Genomic DNA, 22,387 nt, shown 5'->3' on the forward strand with positions numbered 1-22,387 from the left:
CGCCACCTTAGGTGTACGTGGCTGGCGCCTTAGCCGGTTGAGCTATAGGCTCCGAGCCGGCAAACATGTTTCTTGATTTAACCCACTACTACAACCGCCTCTGTCACTCACTGATTAACCAAAAACTGAGTAATTATCTTACTTGTTTTTATTAATTTTTCTTAAATGTGTATAAAGCTCACATTTATTTCAATTTTGGTATTAGAGTGTTTGGGGTCTTTATTTAAAAGTTTGGTGATACTCTTCTGATCAGCAGTATACTGTAGGAACATAACTCTTGTTTACATCAGTTAGCCTCTGGTAGACCTGGCTTTGTTCTATCTTCATTTTGCTTGAAATCTTCGTTTCTGAAAACCTATCGATGGCATTAAGCAAGGACTTACTGTATATTTCCTTGCATTGTGTTATTACCTTGGTCCTATCCAACAGATAGGTTTTTTACTTCTTCAGGGTCAGTTGAGGATTAAACTTTCTAGGGAAAATATAAACTCAAAGAAGGGTTCCATTGTCTTGTTTCTTGGCATTCCTAGATAGTACTATTTATCAGTCTACAGGAAGAATTGCAAGAAAGCAAAGCTTGGAACCTTATATATTGAGACACACCTTAAATTGTTGTTTTCTCTTTTTAAAATTAAAGCAAGGCACAAATCTTTTTTTTTTTTTAAACAAAGAGAAATTTTATTTAAGAAGAAAGAGAAGGTGAACAGCCCTTCAAGGAGAGTTGGAAGTGAGTCCCTCTCACGAAGAAGAGGTAAAGGAAACCCAAGGTACAAATCTTAGAGGGCCACAGCTACAAATGCCTACGGAACCCTGACGTAGACCACGATACACATCTTTGTTACTCAGTAAAGTTTTCTGTGATGTCTTGTTCCTCTCTCAGCAAAAAACTTTAAGAAGGAATTTGTCATTTGCTCTTCCACCATTATTGTTAATCTGAGAGTATATCAGTCACATTTGGTTTTGAGATATAGATGTGCTGTTTTCCATATGAATAAATTAAATTAAAACACTATTTATATACCATCTAACAACCCTGAAAGGAACAGTATCTGGATGGGCTGCTATGCCCAGGACAAAGAGCAGGCCTAGTTACAAGAATTATAGTGTGTGCAGGCGCTCAGTGTAAGTGGTTAACACTTGATGCTGGCTCGGCGCCTGTGGCTCAAGTAGCTAAGGCGCCAGCCACATATACCTAAGGTGGGAGGTTCGAATTCAGCCCGGGCCCACAAAACAACAATGACTGCTGCAACCAAAAAATAGCTGGGCGTTGTGGCGGGCGTCTGTGGTCCCAGCTACTTAGGAGGTGGAGGCAGGAGACTCGCTTGAGCCCAGGAGTTGGAGGTTGCTGTGAGCTGTGATGCCATAGCACTCTACCCAGGAGGACAGCTTGAGGCTCTGTCTCAATAAATAAATAAATAAATAAAAGACTTGATGCTGTGGCTCATTCAGATAAGCCATCATTGAGAAAATAAGAGATGTTCAACTTTACACTTAGGTGGGTGGAAAGTTGAAAATTTGGTGTCATATGTGTTCATTTACTCTCCTTATTAGTTCCTGGGTGTTGTGTATTGTTATTTTACTACAGGAAAGGAAACTAAGTCTCAGAGCATTTAATTTACCAATATCCCACACAAGTAAGTGATAGACCAGATTCCGATCAAAGTGACTATTACTTTAAAGCCCAAATTCATTCTTCCAGAATGCCATAACTTAATCAAGAAGAGGCAAAATTCTTATGAACCACTCTTAGGAAAACTTTTTTAACATTAATCAAGTTAATGCAGTTAAATGAAACCATGCCATAACTATACATAGTTTGACTTGGACAATCTCTAGTTCTTGAGGGACTGTAAATTCCAAGGAATTCAAGGATTTGATAGTTTTTAAGCAAGACTTTCCACAACTCACAGATTGGTGGCAGTAGTGAATTGGCTAAAGAAATGGTAAAAGGAAAAATTATACAGGAATTTATTAATTTTTATTACATTGAGAGGAAGTGTACATCTTTTAAAGAAAATGCTCCTATCTCCTTATTGGAAATAAAAGTATAAGCTCTGACAGACTTGAAGTTGTAGTCAAAATACCTTATTAATTCAGCAGAATCTGAGTCATTGCATAAATCCTGTTTTAGTACTTTGACATTATTTGATAAACCCCTGAGATTTAGAAAAGATACGGTCCCTGGACTTGTAGAAAAAACTTTGGAGCAGAACTTAAGTCATGGCTAGGCCTCAGTATATCTTTGAACTCTGAAATTTTATGTAAAATTTTCCATGTGTATATGTTTTTCTTGAGAGAGGATTCATGAACTAAAAATAGTCAAGCAATTACTGGTATAGGGGTACTGCTCTGCTGACACCTATCAGTAGATTACAAATGAATTTAGGAGTGGTAAAAAGCAGTGATTGTCAAAGTATGGACAAGTGCCATGAAAGGTGAACTATCTACATTTTGTAAAATTGATCTCCAGGAAGATATTTATTCCCTCCTTTATTATAAATTAATATTTATAGTTCCCCACTTTTAGTCTTGCACAAAACCAAGGGCTATCTACTAGTAAACTACATGGAATGAATTATGGTTTTGCTAACATTTGATGTTAACATTACTGTTAGTGGATTATTAGATTATTTTGAGTTTATATCCCAAAGCCTTACCTTATTTCTTTTAAGAAGTTTTCTTCTCATGTTTGGATAGATACAGTTACTACACATGTGGGTAGACAGTGGAACACAAGTGATCTGGGGTATCTTGCCTCTCCTAAGTAGAATGGTCAAAAAAGAAGTTAGAGCTACTGGTGTAAAGTATTTGTTCTATAGAGTGGGACAGGATGAGTGTGGGGAGAAGAGTGGCTAAAGATAGGGTTGTTTGAGTCCTTGTTTCCTATAGTGGAAAGAAGGCACATTAAGCAAGCAGTTTGTGTTTAAAGTCAACTGAAACAGTGTCTTTTTTCAAGATTAGATTTATTTCTGTAATACAGAATTAAAGTGAATAAATGTATACTTGGTGTTTTTGAAAGGTTTTAAAGGAAAACATTCTGTGATATGTTTGGGATGATAGATGTCCATTTTTCAACTTCACTATTATAGTAATAACTAATTTTTTGTACTTACTAGCAGTTAACCAAAACATTTATTTTCCTTCATGTTAAATAGGTCCTCGAGTTATGAGAAAATTATTTTTTTCAAAATGTGCTTAAAATTAATATAATCACATTGATTACTTTTGTTTTAAATTTGGTAAGGAAGAAAACTAGACCTCCTCAACATACTTTTAGCCCACCCCTACTTGCTGAAAGTGATTTCTTGCTGTAATCCTACTATGTAATTGTTTTATGTCCCGTGCAAATTTTAAAAAGGGGCCACGAAGTATTTGGTACCACCACTAAAGAAGCCATTAAAGATGTAGTAAAAGGAGGTAAAATTCAAGCACTGCCTTTGGGATAAGTTAGAAGAGAGCAAAATTTGGCTGAGCATCTGAAGATGCAAACTGAGACCCACCTTTGTCACTGCCTTTTGAAAAAAGTTTGGAATTTGATTTCCTTATCTGTAAAGTATTTACATTTAATGATTGCTTCTAGCTCTGAAATCTCATAATTCAAGAGACTTTGAGGAGAATTTTGGTGCCTGTCACTTTGTTTCTCTTCATTTCCTCTGTTTCAGTGATTATCCAGTACCAGATGTTTCAGTTAAGACTAATTGAATCTCAATCTCCAGAGATGGAGTGTGGATATATACTTTATACCTTAACAAATACAAATATATATTTATGCTTTTTGACATATATATGTTGTATCTATCTATATATACATATATATATATATATATATATTTTAAAGCTCCTTAGGATTTGGGGTTTTTCACATTTTGAAATATTTACATATTTACGAGTTACACATTCACATCAGAAAATGGGGTATCCTAAATGCATTTTTTTCTTTGAATGTGATGTCAATACACAAAAAGTATTGAATTTTCAGATTTCAGTTCAGATTTGGTATGCTCAACCTATACTTCTTTGTGTTTGGACATTCAACCTAATGTTTTACTTCACAGTATTTGAATAAACATTTATGAAGATGATAAAATGTCTTATTTTTTTGGCTTTTGAGAGGTTTGTTTTTATTCTAGGAGAATGACTTGATTCTGATTTTATTTGATTTTTCTTTTTACAGCCCCATTGACAAACCTTCAGATTCTCTCAGTATAGGGAATGGTGATAACTCCCAGCAGGTAAGATTTGGATGCAATATTACTTCATTTGTCTGCCATACTTTCAAAACAAGGTATTCTTTGCAAGTAAATTTTCATGAAAAATACTTTAAATACTTAATACAGTTTCAAAATACTTTTGATGGATATTGTTATTAAATATATTATAATTGCCCTTCTTTTCCTTCATAGAATATATAGATTAACTTTTTCTTGTTGAAGATTCATTATGATTATATATTATTATAATATTCATCAGTATCTGGCGCCTGTAGCTCAGTGGTTAGGACGCCAGCCATGTACACCAGAGCTGGCAGGTTTGAATATGGCCTGGGCCTGCCAAATAACAATGAAAATTACAACCAAAAAAAAAAAAAAAATCACCAGTATCCTTAGAGTCTACTAATGTTACTGGTACTTTTGACTCTATACCAAATGGCCCCAGGTTTGCATGCTTTTTGAGTTCTTGCTTTTAAAAGTCACATTCCTACTACACATTCTCCTTGTCTCTTGCTGCCAACTTTAATTTTCTGTATTACTCAGTATACTCGCCCATAACAGTTTCCTCCCTTTGTATCTCTCAAGTAATTGTTGGCTTTGAATGATAAACCAGATAAACTGTTCAAAGCGATGTCCACTATGAAACTGGGATGCTGCCCATTAGAGCATGGTTTGCATTGTCTTGTTCAGGAACTTTTTTCTGCTAGTTTTCTACTGCTTACATTTCTGTACATCTAACATTGGTGAAATAAATGCAGTTCTAATCTCTACCATGATGAATGGCCAGTTTCCCACAGCATTTGTGAATAAGTTAGAGCTCTATGAAATACAGTACTTTTCTAAACTTTTTGCTCACAAATTTCTTTTCTTTTCTTTTCTTTTTTGAGACAGAGTCTCAAGCTATTGCCCTGGGTAGAGTGCTGTGACGTCACAGCTCACAGCAACCTCAAACTCCTGGGCTCAGGCGATTCTCTTGCCTCAGCCTACCTTGTAGCTGGGGCAACACCCAGCTATTTTTTGTTGTTGTTGTTGCAGTTATCATTGTTGGTTTAGGTGGCCTGGGCCAGGTTCGAACCCACCAGCCTGGGGATAGGTAGCTAGCGCCCTACATACTGAGCCATGGGCACTGCTTCACAAATTTCTTGAAAGAATTTGAAAATCTGTATATTCCCTTACATATTTTAGTTTCATGTTAAATTTCTTTTGTAAGTTATTTCAATAAATATTGATAATTCTAAATAAAAGTGTTACTTCACTTCTTAATAAGAAATTGAATGTTTTGGTACCCCATCATAATGTTCTGGCCATAGTCATGTTCTAGTACCTGTCCAGGTTTCAAAAATATATATAAGCAATCAGAATCAGCAGATACATAGCAATCAGAGATACATAGCAATCTCTATCAGCAATCAGAAATTTTACATCATTTCTTTTTCTTTATGAACTCACTTTTCTCTTTCTATTGCTGTTGTAGAGGGTTTTCTTGATGCAATGTAGTTGTTGTTGGGAAGCATATATTTCTGTCAAAATACCCATATAAATTTCAGACTGAAATAAAAATGTTTTGCTGTAACAGCTTTAAATGGCCAATTTTTTCTTCTGAATTTTTATTAGTAGTATCAAGCTGACCAAAATAACTTATATAAGTGTAGATTTTTATAAAAATCATTAAACATAAGTATTAAAATTATATTAGAAATACATCTCCTAATGAGATGAATAGGGCCATTTTCAAATTAGTTTTTGTATATCCCTAGGATATACAAATTTTAGTACCAATCCTAGCCATGTTTTTCATTTTTTCATGATGTAAATATTGAAACATCTTATTCATATAAGTAAGTACATGGAAGAAGAAGGAGTATTGTATTAGTATTGCTCAAATCTTTGGATTCCTTCATAAATAAAGACCTTTTTGTAGGCCAGGCATGGTGGCTCACCCCTATACTCCCAGCACTCTGGGAGGCCTAGGCAGGTGGATTGCTGGATTGCCTGAGCTCAGGAGTTGAAGACCAGCCTGAACCAAAGCAAGACCCCCTTTCTTTAAAAAAAAGACTATTTTTTCACCAAAGTTTCTCTCTGCCACCCTCAGTTGAGTACAGTGGCAGTGTACTCTCAGAGTCCTGAGCTCAAGTGATCCTGCCTCAACATCCTGAGTAGAAAAATAGAAAAATAGGACCATAGGTGCCTGCCACAATGCCTGGTTCATTTTTCTATTTTTAGTAGAGAGAAGATTTCATTCTTGGCTCAGGCTGGGTTTAAACTCCTGAACTCAAGCAGCCCTCCCACCTTGGCCTTCCAAACAGCTGGGGTTATAGGCATGAGCTACCATACCTGGCCAAGACTTTTTTTTAAATTATCTTTTTTTTTTTTTTTAAGAGACAGATCTCACTTTATTGCCTTTGGTAGAGTGCTGTGCCGTGGTGTTGCAGCTCACAGCAACCTCCAGCTCTTGGGCTTAGGCGATTCTCTTGCCTCAGCCTCCCAAGTATCTGGGACTACAGACACCTGCCACAACGCCTGGCTATTTTGTTGTTGCAGTTGTCATTGTTACTTTAGCTGGTCTGGGCCAGGTTTGAACCCACCACCCTCAGTGTATGTGACTGGCATCCTGCCGACTGAGCTACAGGCGCTGCCCTAAAATTATCTTTTAATGATATGTTTGGTAATAACTTGTTTCGATCTTTTTTCAGTTTTTGTTGAAACTAAAATACTGGTTTTACAAAAGATCTAGTCATTAGTTACTCTCTTAGCACCAAATTAATTATTTCTATAAGTTATATTTGTTTAGTGCCTGGGAAATTTCTTTCTTTTTTTTTTTTTTGAAACAATCTCAGCCTGTCACCCTTGGTAGAGTGCTGTGATGTCATAGCTCACAGCAACCTCCAACTCTTGGGCTCAAGCGATCGTCTTGCCTCAGTTTTTCTTCTATTTTTAGTAGAGACAGGGTCTAGCTTTTTGCTAAGGCTGGTTTTGAACCTGTGAGCTCAGGCCACCCACCTCAGCCTCCCAGAGTGCAAGGATTATAGGCATGAGCCACTACGCCCGGCCAAAAGTTTCATTCTTGAGCAAAATACTATAGTGAAATCTCAGAGAGTGTGAAATAATTCTTTTCTCTGTCAAGTGAGAAAAGGAAGATTACAAAAGAAGAGGAGACTGTAAAAGGAGAGGAGAGTGGTTTACTCTTTTCAGGTGGATTAATTTTAAAAGAGTACATGTAATTATAATTTAATTGACTTTCTGAAACTACATGCTTTTATTAAAGTCTTCCAAATACCCTGTTTTAAAGACAACCTATATTCTAATATATTTAGGTACAGAACTTTTAAATTGTGGTCTGTTAAAATGTGTAAGTGTGTATTGATTTTATTTTTCCTTTTTGATTCAGATATCTAACAGTGATACGCCCTCACCACCACCTGGTTTATCAAAATCCAATCCAGTCATCCCCATCAGTTCATCCAATCACAGTGCACGGTCTCCTTTTGAAGGGGCAGTAACAGAGTCACAGTCGTTATTCTCAGACAATTTTCGCCATCCCAACCCTATCCCAAGTGGGCTTCCTCCTTTCCCCAGCTCTCCACAGACATCCAGTGACTGGCCTACAGCACCAGAACCACAGAGCCTCTTCACATCAGGTATATGACAATTGTACCAAGTATTAATCTTAACGTATTATTGATAGACTGACATGAAACCCACTGGTAAACATATTTTTAGCCTTTTTCTCTCTGCTTCCTTTTTATAGAAATATAAACATTTAAACTTCATGGAATTAGACAATTAGATAAATTGTCATGATCTGGATATTAATATGTTAAAATATTTCTCCATAAATCAAGGGTTATACCATTTTCCCAGTAATAAAAACTTTACTCTTCTGGAAATTATTAAGGGCTTACGTTTTTAATCAGATTTGTATAGTTAAATATAAGATATTTTCCTCTCCAACAGAAAAGGGTAAGTTATTTAATATTTTACTAGCAGTTATGTTTCAGCATTTTTTAGCCTTTTCCTTTTTAATTTATTCTGCATTCTCTTATTAATGTAAAAGATAGCATAAAAGTAACAAAAATTATGACAGTTAATATAAATGGATACTAAAATTTTTTTTTCTTAGTGGCATATGAAGCATATAGTCAAAATTATTTATATTTTGTCTTAGATAAGTATATTTTTAAAAATAACCTTAGCTAATTAAAATTTGTTAGATTATATTTATTTCATTTAAATGATTTATGCTAGTTTTGATTATGATTGGATAAGGGTATAATTCAGGTATTAAGTACATTTTTTTCTCTTGATAAGCAAAATCACTCTATCATTTAGTTTTTTAAGTTAGTAACTTAGAAATGAAATCACTGCTAGGGTTATATAAAGCCTTTTGCAAGTATATGATACTAATGTGCTAAGAAGTCATACTGATTTTCTACACAGTTGATTTTATCCTATAATATGACATATTTAACTTTCCCTACCTCGGGTATTCATTAAGTTTGAAAGTGAGTGATGTATTTAATATTCATCACTATTTTTTCTTCTTAACAGAAACAATCCCAGTATCGTCCTCTACAGACTGGCAAGCAGCATTTGGCTTTGGTTCTTCTAAACAACCAGAGGATGACTTGGGTTTTGATCCCTTTGATGTCACTCGAAAAGCCTTAGCAGACCTGATTGAGAAGGAACTGTCCGTCCAAGACCAACCTTCCCTTTCGCCCACATCTCTTCAGAACTCCTCTTCACACACTACAACCGCCAAAGGTCCAGGCTCTGGATTCCTGCATCCTGCTGCGCCTACAAATGCCAACTCTCTCAATAGTACCTTTTCAGTCTTGCCACAGAGGTTCCCTCAATTTCAGCAGCACCGAGCGGTTTATAATTCATTCAGTTTTCCAGGCCAGGCAGCCCGCTATCCTTGGATGGCCTTTCCACGCAATAGCATCATGCACTTGAACCACACAGCAAACCCCACCTCAAATAGTAATTTCTTGGACTTGAATCTCCCGCCACAGCACAACACAGGTCTGGGAGGGATCCCTATAGCAGGTAGGTTTATTTAAAGCCTTTGAAAGTTTGTGAATAACTTATGCTTTCAGGTTGTTGGGTGGGTAGGAAAGGAAGTATTGAATAACAGAGATTACTTACTAGTCTTGGACATTTCTTTGAAAAAAATGAAAGCCTTTATCATAATCCAAAAAATATTTAATTGGACGAATGCCTTGTAATATTGAGCTTTATAAGGATGGTGGAGTATTATACACAGTCTTTGTCTGGAAGCATTTTACTTACTAGGATAGTTACCAAACTTTCATATGGTATATGAATGCAAAAAGAAAAAGAAGAGAGCGAGCTTTGAAATTATGGTGCTATTAAGTTCAACACCATGGTAAAAATTCTGATTTTACATTCTAAAAGTAAAGTGGTTAAGAAAAATTTTTTTAATTGATAATTAATGAGAGCATGAGGGATAAAGCCACTTGCTAAGTACTTTTGGCAATTATTTTGACTCAGATACATACACACACATACACATCAAAACTGCGTTATATATTAATAGAGTAATATTTGAGAACTCTGATTATTAATGTTTCACGATCATTTCATATTTCACAGATATATATCTTCTGTGAAGAAGAAATTGTTCAAGGAAAGATATTTTCCCATTTGTCTGTCATGTTTTTATTTTGGGGGAAAATATTAGGTATATGTAAGGTAATACAAGTTCGATGCCAGAATACAAATACTTCTGGTTTTGTACTGCTACCCTTGAAGGTTTCAGAACTTTTGGGTTTTAAGAGTCTGTATAATATTTTTTAGATGAAGTATCTTCTATATCTAAAGGAATAATTCTTCTAAATAATGTTCTTATTAAATTGGCTTTAGAGATGATATGGGGGAAAAAAGTTTGTTCCTCTCCTGAATCTCTCAGGGAAAACTGAATAGTTCCTCACTCTGTTAGAATAGTTCCTCACATAATTCAGTTTATTTTTATCCCTGTCATAGTCTTTAAGATGCGGCATGACACAGTGTTATTGTAATAGTGTGTTAATACCAGCAAGGTGTTCATTCTCTTGTTTTTAGCAAGTTTGATAGATGAATTTGCAAAGATCCATCAGAAGTCTTTGCCTCTATTCCTCTTAGGATCACGGCATTTTATGTATTAGACAAGTGGCTAGGTTAAGAGAGTATAGCGTGTGGCTATTTACAAAGTTAACAGTTGTTACAGTGAAGATAATTTACAGAAGCTTGATAGCACCTAATGTAGTGATTTGCACAAAGATGGCACTCATGATATTTATTTAATTACAGTAGTTTGTAAGTAATCCAGAGTGACATTTTTCAGTCCTCTCCTATACATGTATTCATTTGTGAAGCAATAAGTCTTCAGTTTCTGGTCCTCCTTTTTTTTCTTCCATTCAAGATAGCATATTAGAATGTAACTATTTTGTTTTGCTTTGTTTTAATCGTTTAGAAATGTGGCATTTTAATTATTAGTAGTGTATCATAACTCATTATAACATTAAAAATTAAAGTTATGTTCCCCAAAATAAAAGTATTAAACCAATTACAATGAATACTTGGGTTCCTTTTGCCAACAGTGAACTCTAGGCCATGTGGGGAATACAAAAAAAGTATAAAATACAAGTACTATTTTTAGGTACTTTATAGAATAGTTGAAGAGATAAAATTAAAATCATATTTGAAAATGATATCTATTGGTATGGTACTAGAATCTCAGAGACATCAACGTAGCCCATCATTGTTGGGGAGGCTTCATAGAAGACATAGGAATTGATCTGTACCATGATATCTTGGATTGGGTTAGCAACAGGGGATGAGAAGGGCCATTTATGTTGATGGAAGCCTTTAGAATAAAGGCATGGAGACAAGAATTAGTATGTCATTATATGAAGAAGCAGTACAATGGCCTTCTGTAATAGAAGTGCTTCTTAAGTCATATAAATACAATGAATGAGAAGATGAACAGCTCTGACCACCAGGCAAGAGAACATGGACTTGGTATGATAGGAAGTAGGATGCCTTTTTGGGACTCTGGTTCTTAGCTGTCTCCATTTTGTAGTTTTATTTGACTTATTCCTTGACCATCTTTGATAAATTATCTGTTCTTCCAATTTCATAATCTACTATCCCTCAACAGAGAAGAGCAGTTTTAACTCAAATATTTCAAGCCAGTAGATAGTCTGGAAATACCACACTGGTAATGAGAAATCTCAGATTTGTGAGTGTGGTTGTCCTCATGGTAGTCATTTGAAATCTTCATCTAAAGTAGATAATTTATGAAAAAGATGTAGCATTAAATATGGCCCTATGTTTGTGGGTTTTATTTTATTTTATTTTTAATTTAACCATATACTTAACCGTAGAGCATTAAAAACTTTTTTTTTCAGAAATGCTGAAAATTAAGTCACCAATCATTTGGTGGGGATCAGAGAGAGTTTATTTCACATTTTCAGTTTTTGTCTATGCAGACTTGATTGATGTTTAAGTGGTGATTTGTGGTTAAGCTTATTGTTAGGTTATTTTAAGGCTCTAGTCACTAGAGAAATTTTAGTTTTAATTATGTACCAGAATATTTAAAATTGTTATCAAGAGTCACACCAGAATCTTCTCATGGCTTATAACTATTTGGCAGATACCTTAGGAAACTGAATATGCCAAACTTCAAGGTAGAGTAGTTGTATATTAAAAATGAGAAAAAGTAAAAATCTGGAAAACTATATACATCTTAATGTGTATAATTTTAACCAATTTAAAATCTAGGTAATATCTATATACCCAGTTGTAACTTCGTTGTACTTGAGTTGAGCTTTTGAAAGGGGTTCAACTTTGTATCCTCCATCATTTATCATGGTACCTTACAAAGGGTAGCTGTTCTTTAAATGCTTCAATAGTAAAGAATACATACTGTTTCAGTGAGACCTGCTTCTCTTAAGATTTTAGACAATAGTAGACAACTAATTTTATCCCCAGAAAGGCATGTATTTTTATTCTTTAGATAAGTACAGCAAAATAGGGTTCCTGACCCATAGGATACAGGAGCAAGGCAGAGGTGGCAGTCACCTACATATTATATAGATTCAGTGACCATCTGTTAGATACTTTTACTTAAATCTTTATTTTTCGTTTATTTCAGTTAATTATTAAAGATTGATATATCTGAAACCTATCATGGGAGGAACAGTTGCCAGAGGTTTGAAAGAAATGCAGCTTCCATTTCCTTTGTCTAATTGAAAACATTTTTGTGTTTAAAATTAGATATGTCCTTAATTAAGAAAATTCTTTTTAGCAGCATTTTCTGAGCTATATATTTGGCTTGCTAAGTTTAGAAGGATTTTCAAAATAAATAATCTTGGGGGAAAATTTGATTAGTGGCAGTTATAATAAGTCCATCTATTCTTTTTTATTGTTGGAACCATGTGCTTTGTTATAAAAAGTGACATTTCTTGTCCTAAAAAGTGGCTTACCCCATTCCTTCATTTTACAAATGGCAAAGCTGTGTTCCACAAAACTTAAATAATTTGGTAAAGGTCACACATTCAGTTAGTAGTGGAAGTAGAATAAGAACTCAGATCTGAAATTCAGTAATGGAAATGTTTTTGCACTTCAACAATGATAGCTCTCCTTCATAAATGAAGATCACTGGCATGTATTTTAACTTGGCTTTCTTCCCATGGTAATTGATTTTTGCTCTCACACACTTGCAGGTCCCTTTTTATCATCAGTATCTATTCACGAGACAAATTGGCCCAGCTTAGAGATATAGGGCCTATATTACAAAATAGAATGAAATTCATTGACTTCAGTCTCTTGCTTAGGCCCCATCAGGATCATGTTCTCACCAAAAACTCCAGGCTAAAATGTGCTTTACAGTCTCATTGCTGTGTTCTTGGGGTTTATAATCATCTTTGCCAAATTACTAAAAAACTACAAAATAACCTGTTCTATGGATTGAAATACTCTTCTTCTACACTGTCAGTTTTCTTTTCATTTTAATTTTGCAGATTCATTTTTCAAAGAACTCTCTGCCAAGTTGTTTTTATTTCATAATTATAAAAATTATTTGGAAAACAAATAGTAGTAGATCTAAATCTGTAAGCATTGTTGTTTCAAGTTATACCTTGAAAAATATTTGAAACTGTTTAAGATTGGATTTTTTTCATAGTTTTAATCATTCAAATTTTATTTATGAGAGGGCATTTTTCTTTAAATTGTCTTTTGTTTCTATATTAGCTGTTTTATCAGTGACTTGATTGAATTGAGTCACGTGTGAAACAAGTCACTTGTAGTTAAATCATTATCATTATAATTAGAACTGATATCATTCTTGTATAGTTCTCTGACCTAGAAGTAGTCATCTTGCTTTCAGTCAATTGGATCATTATATTGTTAGCATTTTACTATTTTTCAATTACTTCAAATATACATACTGAATTTTCAGATGCTATGTGTTATTTTACTAAGTTAATATTTGTATCTTATTTCATATTTTTAAATACTGTTTTAAAACATGAATTGGTAATTTTCCTCTTTTTAAGAATCAGTTTTTCACTTCTGTAAATCAAGTTTTAATATTTTCACAAAATATTTACTGTTATAGAAGTATCTGTATTTGTAAGAGGTCCAATTGGCTTGGAAAAGAATGGCTTTCCTGGTCTTTTCTTTTTTCTTTTTTTCTTTTTTTGAATAGTATACTTAAAATCTAAATCTATTATATTTGTTCTTATCTCTGACAGTATTAAAACTAAGGGTGTGTTTAGAGTATAACTACTTTCTAGGTACTTGGTAAACTTATATTTTAAAATTCATGTCTTGTTTCACACCCGAATTCCATACATTAAGCATGTATTTTATATATGTATCAATATTCCAAATATTGAGATCATTTTTAAAGGGACTGTTAACAAATCTAGTCACCCATAACTAGACCATGACTGACTTTTCCACAGGGGAAGAAGAGGTGAAGGTTTCGACCATGCCACTGTCAGCCTCTTCCCATTCATTACAACAAGGACAGCAGCCTACAAGTCTCCACACTACTGTGGCCTGACAACAGAACTGAGAGGAGAGGATTAGACTCTGGGGTGCTTGCATGGGCAACCGGATTTTTGCATGATTCCTTTCTGATTTTGCTTTTAATGTATACACCCAAAAGAGCCAATATAAACGTTCCTCATGCCTACAGCTAGCGTGTTACCTCATAGTTGCTAAAATATTTCTTCACTAGGCCTTTAACACAATTTATTAGTATAATAATTTTGGCATTGTTTCTCATGAGTGATACTATTTTTAACTCATACAAATAAACTTGTAGTACTAATTAAGATCCCAGATGAGATTAGCTAGAATTGTTCTTATTTTGGCTCTGTTACTGAAAATATACAAAGGTAATGATAGTTCCTTGTTTTCTGATTTGTGAAAAAAATGGTAATATCCTAATCTACTTCTGAAAAATTGAAAATTGAGAAGATAATGTCTGTTGCATTCTTTGAATACTTAAGAAAGAATACATATAAAACAAAGTTGGTGGTGTCATTTAATGCTCAAAAGGATGTTGTCAGCAATTGTTTTTAGTTGTCTAGATTTATATCTTATAATATGCATTACATGTTTAGAAATTGTTTTGTTCTCTCTCATTTGCACATTTGCACTTTCTTTTGAATGGTTGTTAATTATACATAGAACGTTAAAAGATAATTATTATAGCTTAAATGCAATATAATCTCTTTTCTAATGCACTGCCTAGTATACCAGGAAATGCCTCAAAAACAGAATTTCAACTTACAGTTGACTTATCAGAAACTTGAATATGGGGTAAACATTGTGTGTGAAAAACAGCCGTAGCAGTGTTTAATGTTTTTATTGAAAGAACAGTAATTCTGTGGGACATATGTTTGGAAATTTCATTGCTTAATAATTAAAATGTGATGAGAAGACAATATTGTAAGTACTTGACTAAAATGAGACTAAGGCAGAGAGAAGAGATTGGGTGTCCTCTAAAATTAAGCCACCTAAAGTTGTAATAGATAACTTTAGTTAATCAGGAGAATAGTAGAGTATTTTATTAGGACATAATGTGAAGTGATGTTTTGATAATACAGAATTTCTTGAAATAGTTTTAAAACTGATAATAAAGAAACTGAACTCAGTTCTGACCAGTGGACAAAAGCTGATTCAGAAAACATGACCATATTCTGCCTAAATGAAGCATCTGGGAAGAAGGGGAAAGTCACAGCTCCTCTTCAGATTTTAAAAAACAATTGTGATAAAAGGTATGCCTTAATTTGTTAAAAGATATGAAAGGGTTAATGTGAATACCAAAAAAGAAGCCTAGGGATTAAAATAATAATAAAATATGTTATTAGGAGATGATACTTAATGTGGTTTTGGGGTTGGAGTTTTCAGGGTTGCCTCTATATAGAATCTGGTTACTTTCTGTTAGTTATAATGTAACCAATTAAATAGCTATATCCCTAGGTATATTGAGATAAACTAAAATCTATTCTTAAATATCCTTGGATTTGGTTAATTGAGGGTGCAAAAGCCACTGTATAGCCATTTAAAATTTTTTTTTTGTAGAATTCAGCATAAGTATCAATCTCTGATTTCTATTTAGAAGTGACTTTAAGACATTGCAAGAAAATTACCAATGTAGAAAATACCAATAAAATATTATAGACTCATTAAACAGGCTTTTATTATATCGAATCTAACTATGGTTTTCATTTTTGCTGTGAGAGGCAGAGACTTCACTTACATCTCCTGTGGGACTGAGGCTCCTGGGCTTTGTTAACAAACTCTGGCTCCTTGTCCTGATGGTCACACTAGCTCAGAGCTTTCTGCAGCCTTCAGTGTAACCCTTTCATTGTCTGGATATTCTTACAAAGCCATAGCAGGTGGATAGCTCTCATTTTACTCACTTCTTAGTGTTGAGATACATACCTCTAAAACAAGGCTTTTTTCCTGGTACCTTTTCCCTGTCCTTTCTCATTCATAGCCAGTGCAGAAAAACTATCAGGTAGTTTTCCCAGACTTGGCAGATCACTGAATAGCATCTCAAAGGTATCTCCCTGTCTGCTGCTTCTTCTAGGTACAACATAAATGAGGAAAATGCTTCTTGGGCAGTTATATTTCATTATCTGAATTTTTACATAAAATGGCTAAAGATAATCTTTTACTTTGTAATTCCTAGACCTTGTAAACCTCACCTTTTTGTTTACTTACTATTTTATTTAATACTGTTTTTTTAAAGAAGAAATCTTAAATCATAGTCATAGTTAATTTTGCAGACGAAATGACAGAACACATAAAAGAAAATACCATTTCACTTAGTAAGCAAGCTGAATCCAAAGTGATGGCAAAGAATGAGAAATTCTTGAAAAGCTTCAAGTTTATTTTTGATACATTTCTACATGTTCCATCATGCCCAAGGGAAACTTTATGTACTTTTAAGTTTTTAATCTCCATAAAGTGAATAATTTTTTCCTTAACACAGGAATTTTTAGAACTCAGAACTCTAAAAGTACATGCAAAACTGTGGGTGTGTGTGTATGTCCCTTTTTTGTCCATTACATATGTCCGTTTTTAGTTATCAGGTTTGTGAAGGGTTTGATGGTATCTTTTCCCCTTCAAAGAAAAATGAGTGAAAACTGCTGCCTTGCAATGTTTTCAGTGCCATGATATGACAGCGAGTCCGACACTGAATGATTTTAGTTGTGTGATGAATGTCAAGTGCCTCTTTGCTTTTTAAAGATTTCATTAGAAAGTATTTTCTGATTAATAACACTTTCCTTTTCATTCTGTTGCATTTTGGTTTTCCAGCTCTTACTTTTGTATAGTTTCCCTTATTTCAACAAAACACTAATGAGATATTTGAGTAACTGTTCTGTGTAGTGACTTGAACTCGATCTGAGGGATACGAGGTTGAATAAAATACAAAGCCTCTCACTAAGGATAACAGTTTTATTCCTAATGACAGTTTTATCTCACGTTATTTCTATCAGGTCAGCTCTTGATATATTTTTAATCACAAGAACTACCATAGCAGTCCAGACTCCTATCAGTGACCACTCTAATGGTGGCAACAAAGAGTGTTAAGTACTTACACTTCTAATCTTGAAATACATCATCCTTTGGAAGGAGCCGGGAAAACCTTAATAAGAAAGACATATATTCATTTTTCTAATTTATGCATGTGTATGCTCATGTCTCTTAGCTCTGTGGGAATTGAGTACACTTGAGCCTTTTATATATGTGTTCCTTTAAAGAAAACAACTTTAATGCATTTTGTCTGTGCACATTTCTGCTGACATTGCTCCTTCTATTTCCAAGACTGCCAGAGCTGTCTTCTGCTGTGACACAGGTCTATAGGGAGGCACTCCCACAGAGACATTGCCTGAGAAAGCTGAGAGAAAGGAGCAAATTGCAGGTGTATTGAAATGTTACAGAATGAAGACCATCCAGTTATTTAGGTATACATATTCACTCCGGGACATTTTATCCTATGTTGCAGTGTAAAATTTTGGATTTTTTGCATTGCATGTTTGATCATGAAGTCATTTCAAATCTGTGACTTTTTCCTTAATTATTCTGTCAAGAAGTGATAACCTTAAACAATGGTATATATGTCTTTATTCTACAAAGTCGACCAAAGTCAGATTATCCAGTGTCAAGCTAGTCCTTCTGGCCTCAGTGCTATTTCTATCTGAATGCGCACCTACTGTGTGCCTCCTTGTGCTAGATAAATGACAATAATAGATAGAGGTATTCACACATGAAATGTTTAGTGAATAAATCAGACACTATGCTGATAAAAAAGTAAAGGCAGGAGTTAGAGAAAGTTATTGTGGGCTAGTACAGGAAGAAGCTATATAAAAAGAGTGTGGGACTTTTTGACTTTGAACGATGGCTTAAATGTAGGTGAAGGCAGGAGAAAATCAGGACAGTAAATGATGGAGATTGAACCTGGGACCTGAGGCCAAAATTAACATGGTCTGTAGGGGTTGAAAGAGAAGGACAGAAAGGTGATAGACTCAGCTCTGGTATACGGGTGCAGGCAAGCGGGAATAAGTGTCCTTGAAGCCTTTAAAGCTAGGAAGAAGAGTTTAGTCTTGATATGGATGTGATCAGTGGTAGAGAACTATAGGTTCTTTAGCAAAGCTGTAACTTGATTGTACCATTTTAAGAAGGGTAAACCAGGCCAGGCATGGTGGCTCACACCTGTAATCCTAGCACTCTGTGAGGCCAAGGCAGGTGAATTGCCTGAGCTTAGGAGTTTGACCAGCCTGAGCAAGAATGAAGCCGTGTCTCTACTAAAAATAGAAAAACTAGCTGGGCATAGTGGCGCACACTTGTAGTCCCAGGTACTCGAAGGGCTAAGACAAGAGGATTGCTCAAGCGCAAGAGTTTGAGGTTGCTGTGAGCTATGATGTGATGGCACTATCCAGGTTGACAGAGTGAGACTTTGCCTTTAAAAAAAAAGAAGATTAATCTGGTAATAGATTGATTGCTACTCAGACCACTTAGAAAGCAATTCCAGTATGTCATTGCTGTCCAGTACAAATAAGAACAGAAATAGTTGGAATGGAGAAGAAATTGTGAATTAGAAATTAGAAGCACTAGATCTGAGAAAAGATCTTTGGGTTTGGCTAGGTCTCTGGTGTTCTTTAAAAATGTAACTTCTCATAGAGAGGTGCAGAATGGAAGCCAGATTTTTAGGATTAATGAGGAAATGTCAGGAATATGGATGCAACAATCATTAACTACTTAGTTAAGACATTTGGCAACAAAGGTGAAGAGAAACAGGATCCTTGCTAGATGGTTGTTAGGTCTTAGAAGGCACTACATTAACATAAGGGAGAGACCTAAATATTTAAATGCAGACCATATAGAAACAATTGAGGAAGGGATCAAAAGTGTTTTAAAGAAGATAGACTAATTCAGTAGGATAGCAGATGTCTTCAGGTGGTAGGAGGAGATAAGCTTCTGAGATGAGACTATGCTTTACAAGAGATGGGCCACTGGGCACTATGCTTGCACCTGTAATCCCAGCTACTTAAGAGGCTCAGGCAGGAGGATCAGGGCCGGCCTGGGCAACATAGCAAGACCTCCTCTCTTAAAAAAAGAAAAACAAACTATGCCTCCCCCAATTGTTCATTAGTTTAAAAAGGAGAAAGGGAGAAAGATAGGCCATATCTTTCTCTGTGATTTGTAAAAACAATGAGAAGATCAGGGAAAGAGAAAACAAGATTAGAGAAAGTAAGAATAGATGAGGGGGCTTTAGTAATTATTAAAATGTGTTTTTGTTTGAAAATGGGTATGAAAGAAGAGTTAGTAGCCCAGAAGTGCATTGGAAATAAATGAAAGAGTTGCTGTCAGCTTAAAGATTTTTAGAGTTCAAATATGTATGGCTTTCTATGGTCCAGGGGTTTAGCATAAAGCATTAGGAGTTGAAAAAGTAAATATTGAGTGTTTGATTAGAAGGCGAAGGCAAGGACATAACCATATTAAAGAAGACCACACTGAAATAACTAATCTGTGGGCAAAGAGTCCAATAAGGCAATGTCCTTTGAACCAGTGGTCTGATTTAGAAAGGAGTTGAATGAGTTTAGATTTTCATGAGGACAAAAAACAAAGTTAGTGTTATTAAGGAATTGACAGCTAAGGAGATGGTCAGCGTGGTGACCACTCAGTGCTAAATGATGGAAGGATGGTAGGTAGATATCTAACCTTAGCACTGGAAATTGGAAAGACGGCTGCCTCCCGTGATCTCTTCTGTGCCCCATCTCCCTCCCATCTTTTCATGAATGTAGGAAGTCAAACTATTTAAGAGAGAATTATAGAAAGCATGATATTACCTGGAAAATCCTGGGTCAGGTTTTCTGTGGATTGAAAATGATCTGAGGGAAAACTGCCTTCCCCAAAGCATGATGATAGGATGACATGGAGGCAGGATGCTGAAGAAGGCCTAGGAAAGGCCAAGGATGAAGTGAGACAAGTGTAAGTAAGCCCTAGTGAGTGCAAGGGATTAATTGGTGGAGATGTTATTTATTATGTGAAAGGTTTAGACAGTGGGATTGGGTATAGGATGTGATGAGTCTGGTAGTCAAGGAGTCCATGTTATAGAGGAGCTAGCCTCTCCGAAGCTCACAAACAAACTGGAAAGCTTTATTTAAACATAGGCTTCCACCTCTAAAGGGAGTGTATCTCTTCTTAACATATTTGGATCAGGCCATTCTTTATTTCTATAACAAATAATTAAAAGCCATATATTGGTAAAGAGAAAGGAGAAATTAAGATGTAGAACAGGTTATAAAAACATTTTGATCATTTTTCCTCAAAAAGAATATACTCTGTGAAATAAAATAACTACAAATTATTGAGCTAATCTACTCTTGGTTCTTATATTTTGTATATTTAGGATGTGACCTTTAGGAACATGGGCTGAAGTGTGGTAGAGTAGGATGAAGATGTTATATACAGTCATCCCTCAGCATCCAGGTGGGATTGGTTCCAAGAGCCCCCGTGATACCAAAATCCCAGTGCTTAAGTCCCTGATATTAAATGCTGTAGTATTTGCATATGATTCATGCACATCCTGCCAAATACATTAGTCCTTCTCTTATACAATGTAAATGTTATGTAAATAGTTGTTATACTAAATTGTTCAGATGCTAGGCTGGGTGTGTTCTGTAATCCCAGCTCTCTGGGATGCCCACAAAGGTAGATTGCCTGAGCTTACAAGTTTGAGACCAGCCTGGGCAAGAGCAAAACCTCATCTTGAAAAACAGCTGAGTGTTGCAGTGGGCACCTGTAGTCCCGGCTACTTGGGAGGCTGAGGCAAGAATCTCTTGAGCCCAAGAGTTTGAGGTTGCTGTGAGCTATGACTCCACAGCACTCTACTGAGGGCGACAAAATGAGACTCTGTCTCCAAAAAAAAGCTGTTTAGATGCTGATGGCAAGAAAAAAGTCTGTACATGTTTGAAACAGACACAATTTTTTAAAAAATATTTTCTATTCCAATTTGGTTGAATCCACAGTTGTGGAACCCATGGATACCTAGAGCTGACTGTAGTATATTTCTTATTATTATTCAAGTAATAGCATATATTCCTAGTTTGGAAACCAACTTTAGTTGCTTAATCCTAAGATATTCTTAAACTCACTGGACTTATTTTCATATATGTCAGCTGAGATACCAACTGTGACATTTAAAAGTGCATGTGCTTCAAATTGTAAATCATGGCTTGAGAGCACTGTGTTTGTGAAACCAGGCTGATGAATTGAAAAGCCATTGCTCCTTGAACCTCCTTACTACCCTGTGAGTTATAATTCTAGCCTCCTTACATTGCTGGCCATACAAATCTATAGCTGCCTTAATCAGGAGCTATTCCCAAAGAATCAGTCCTGGTGGTTCAAGAGTTAATTCACTAAGGAGAATCTACTCTGTTTTCATGGCCTTTTAGAGAGGCTTCCCTGTGTTTTGAGTTGTGCAAAAATCCATTTTATATCTGCTAGGAACCTAGAACTGAAGGCAACCCTGAGTAGTTGAAGCCACTTGAGAATTGGATTAAAGGACCCAGGAGTTCCTCAGAACAGCTTGAAATTGTGGACCTATAGAACCAATTCATTTTCTCCCTGGTTCCTCTTGACCACAATTCTTAAGGCAACTATGGTCTTCACTGTCTTAGTCCACTTCACCTTTACTCTAATCTAAAGGTTCCTGGAAGCTCTGAGCCAACCATGGAACACACTGTGCTTAGAACAATTCTGTTGTTCCATCTCCTGCTTGGTGCTCAGACCCACTATTGTGCTGATAGAAAGCAACATCCCAAAAAGCTTTTTCCCTCTATATAATTTATAAAGCCTTTAAAGTACTCAGTACCTTTCTTTGATTTTATAGAAGTGAAATTCACATAACATACAATTAACTATTTTAAAAATTCACATAACATACAATTAACTATTTTAAAGTGTTCAGTTCAGTGCCCCAGTACCATTCTTATCATCTCTATATTAAAATAGCAGAATAAATAACCCACTCCAGCTGTGCGAATATTGGCCTGTTCCTTGCTGGGTCTGTGTGGTAACAGCTGCTTCTAGACTCAGTAGGCTAAAAGTCAAATGTTAAACTTTAAAATATTCCATACTTCTGCATA

At 35.3% G+C, this 22,387-nt stretch overlaps 1 protein-coding gene across 6 annotated transcripts in view; it reads left to right on the top strand.

Annotated features, from left to right (window-relative positions):
- Nucleotides 1-22,387, top strand: part of CNOT4 (CCR4-NOT transcription complex subunit 4) — a 136,229-nt gene that overhangs the window by 93,720 nt on the left and 20,122 nt on the right. For 4 of the 6 annotated variants that reach the window (XM_012806285.2, XM_012806286.2, XM_003791597.2 and 1 more), the window contains exons 8-10: nucleotides 4,175-4,232; nucleotides 7,600-7,849; nucleotides 8,760-9,257. In XM_012806285.2, the coding sequence (XP_012661739.1) occupies nucleotides 4,175-4,232; nucleotides 7,600-7,849; nucleotides 8,760-9,257 (806 nt within the window). Of the gene's footprint in view, nucleotides 1-4,174; nucleotides 4,233-7,599; nucleotides 7,850-8,759; nucleotides 9,258-14,179; nucleotides 15,065-22,387 lie in introns of those variants that run through there. The other 2 variants (XM_003791599.3, XM_012806287.2) reach the window with 2 other exon arrangements.

This window comes from Otolemur garnettii, unplaced genomic scaffold (genome assembly GCF_000181295.1).
Source record: "Otolemur garnettii isolate 467f Iridium unplaced genomic scaffold, OtoGar3 scaffold00049, whole genome shotgun sequence".
In the NCBI taxonomy this organism is placed as follows: domain Eukaryota; kingdom Metazoa; phylum Chordata; class Mammalia; order Primates; family Galagidae; genus Otolemur; species Otolemur garnettii.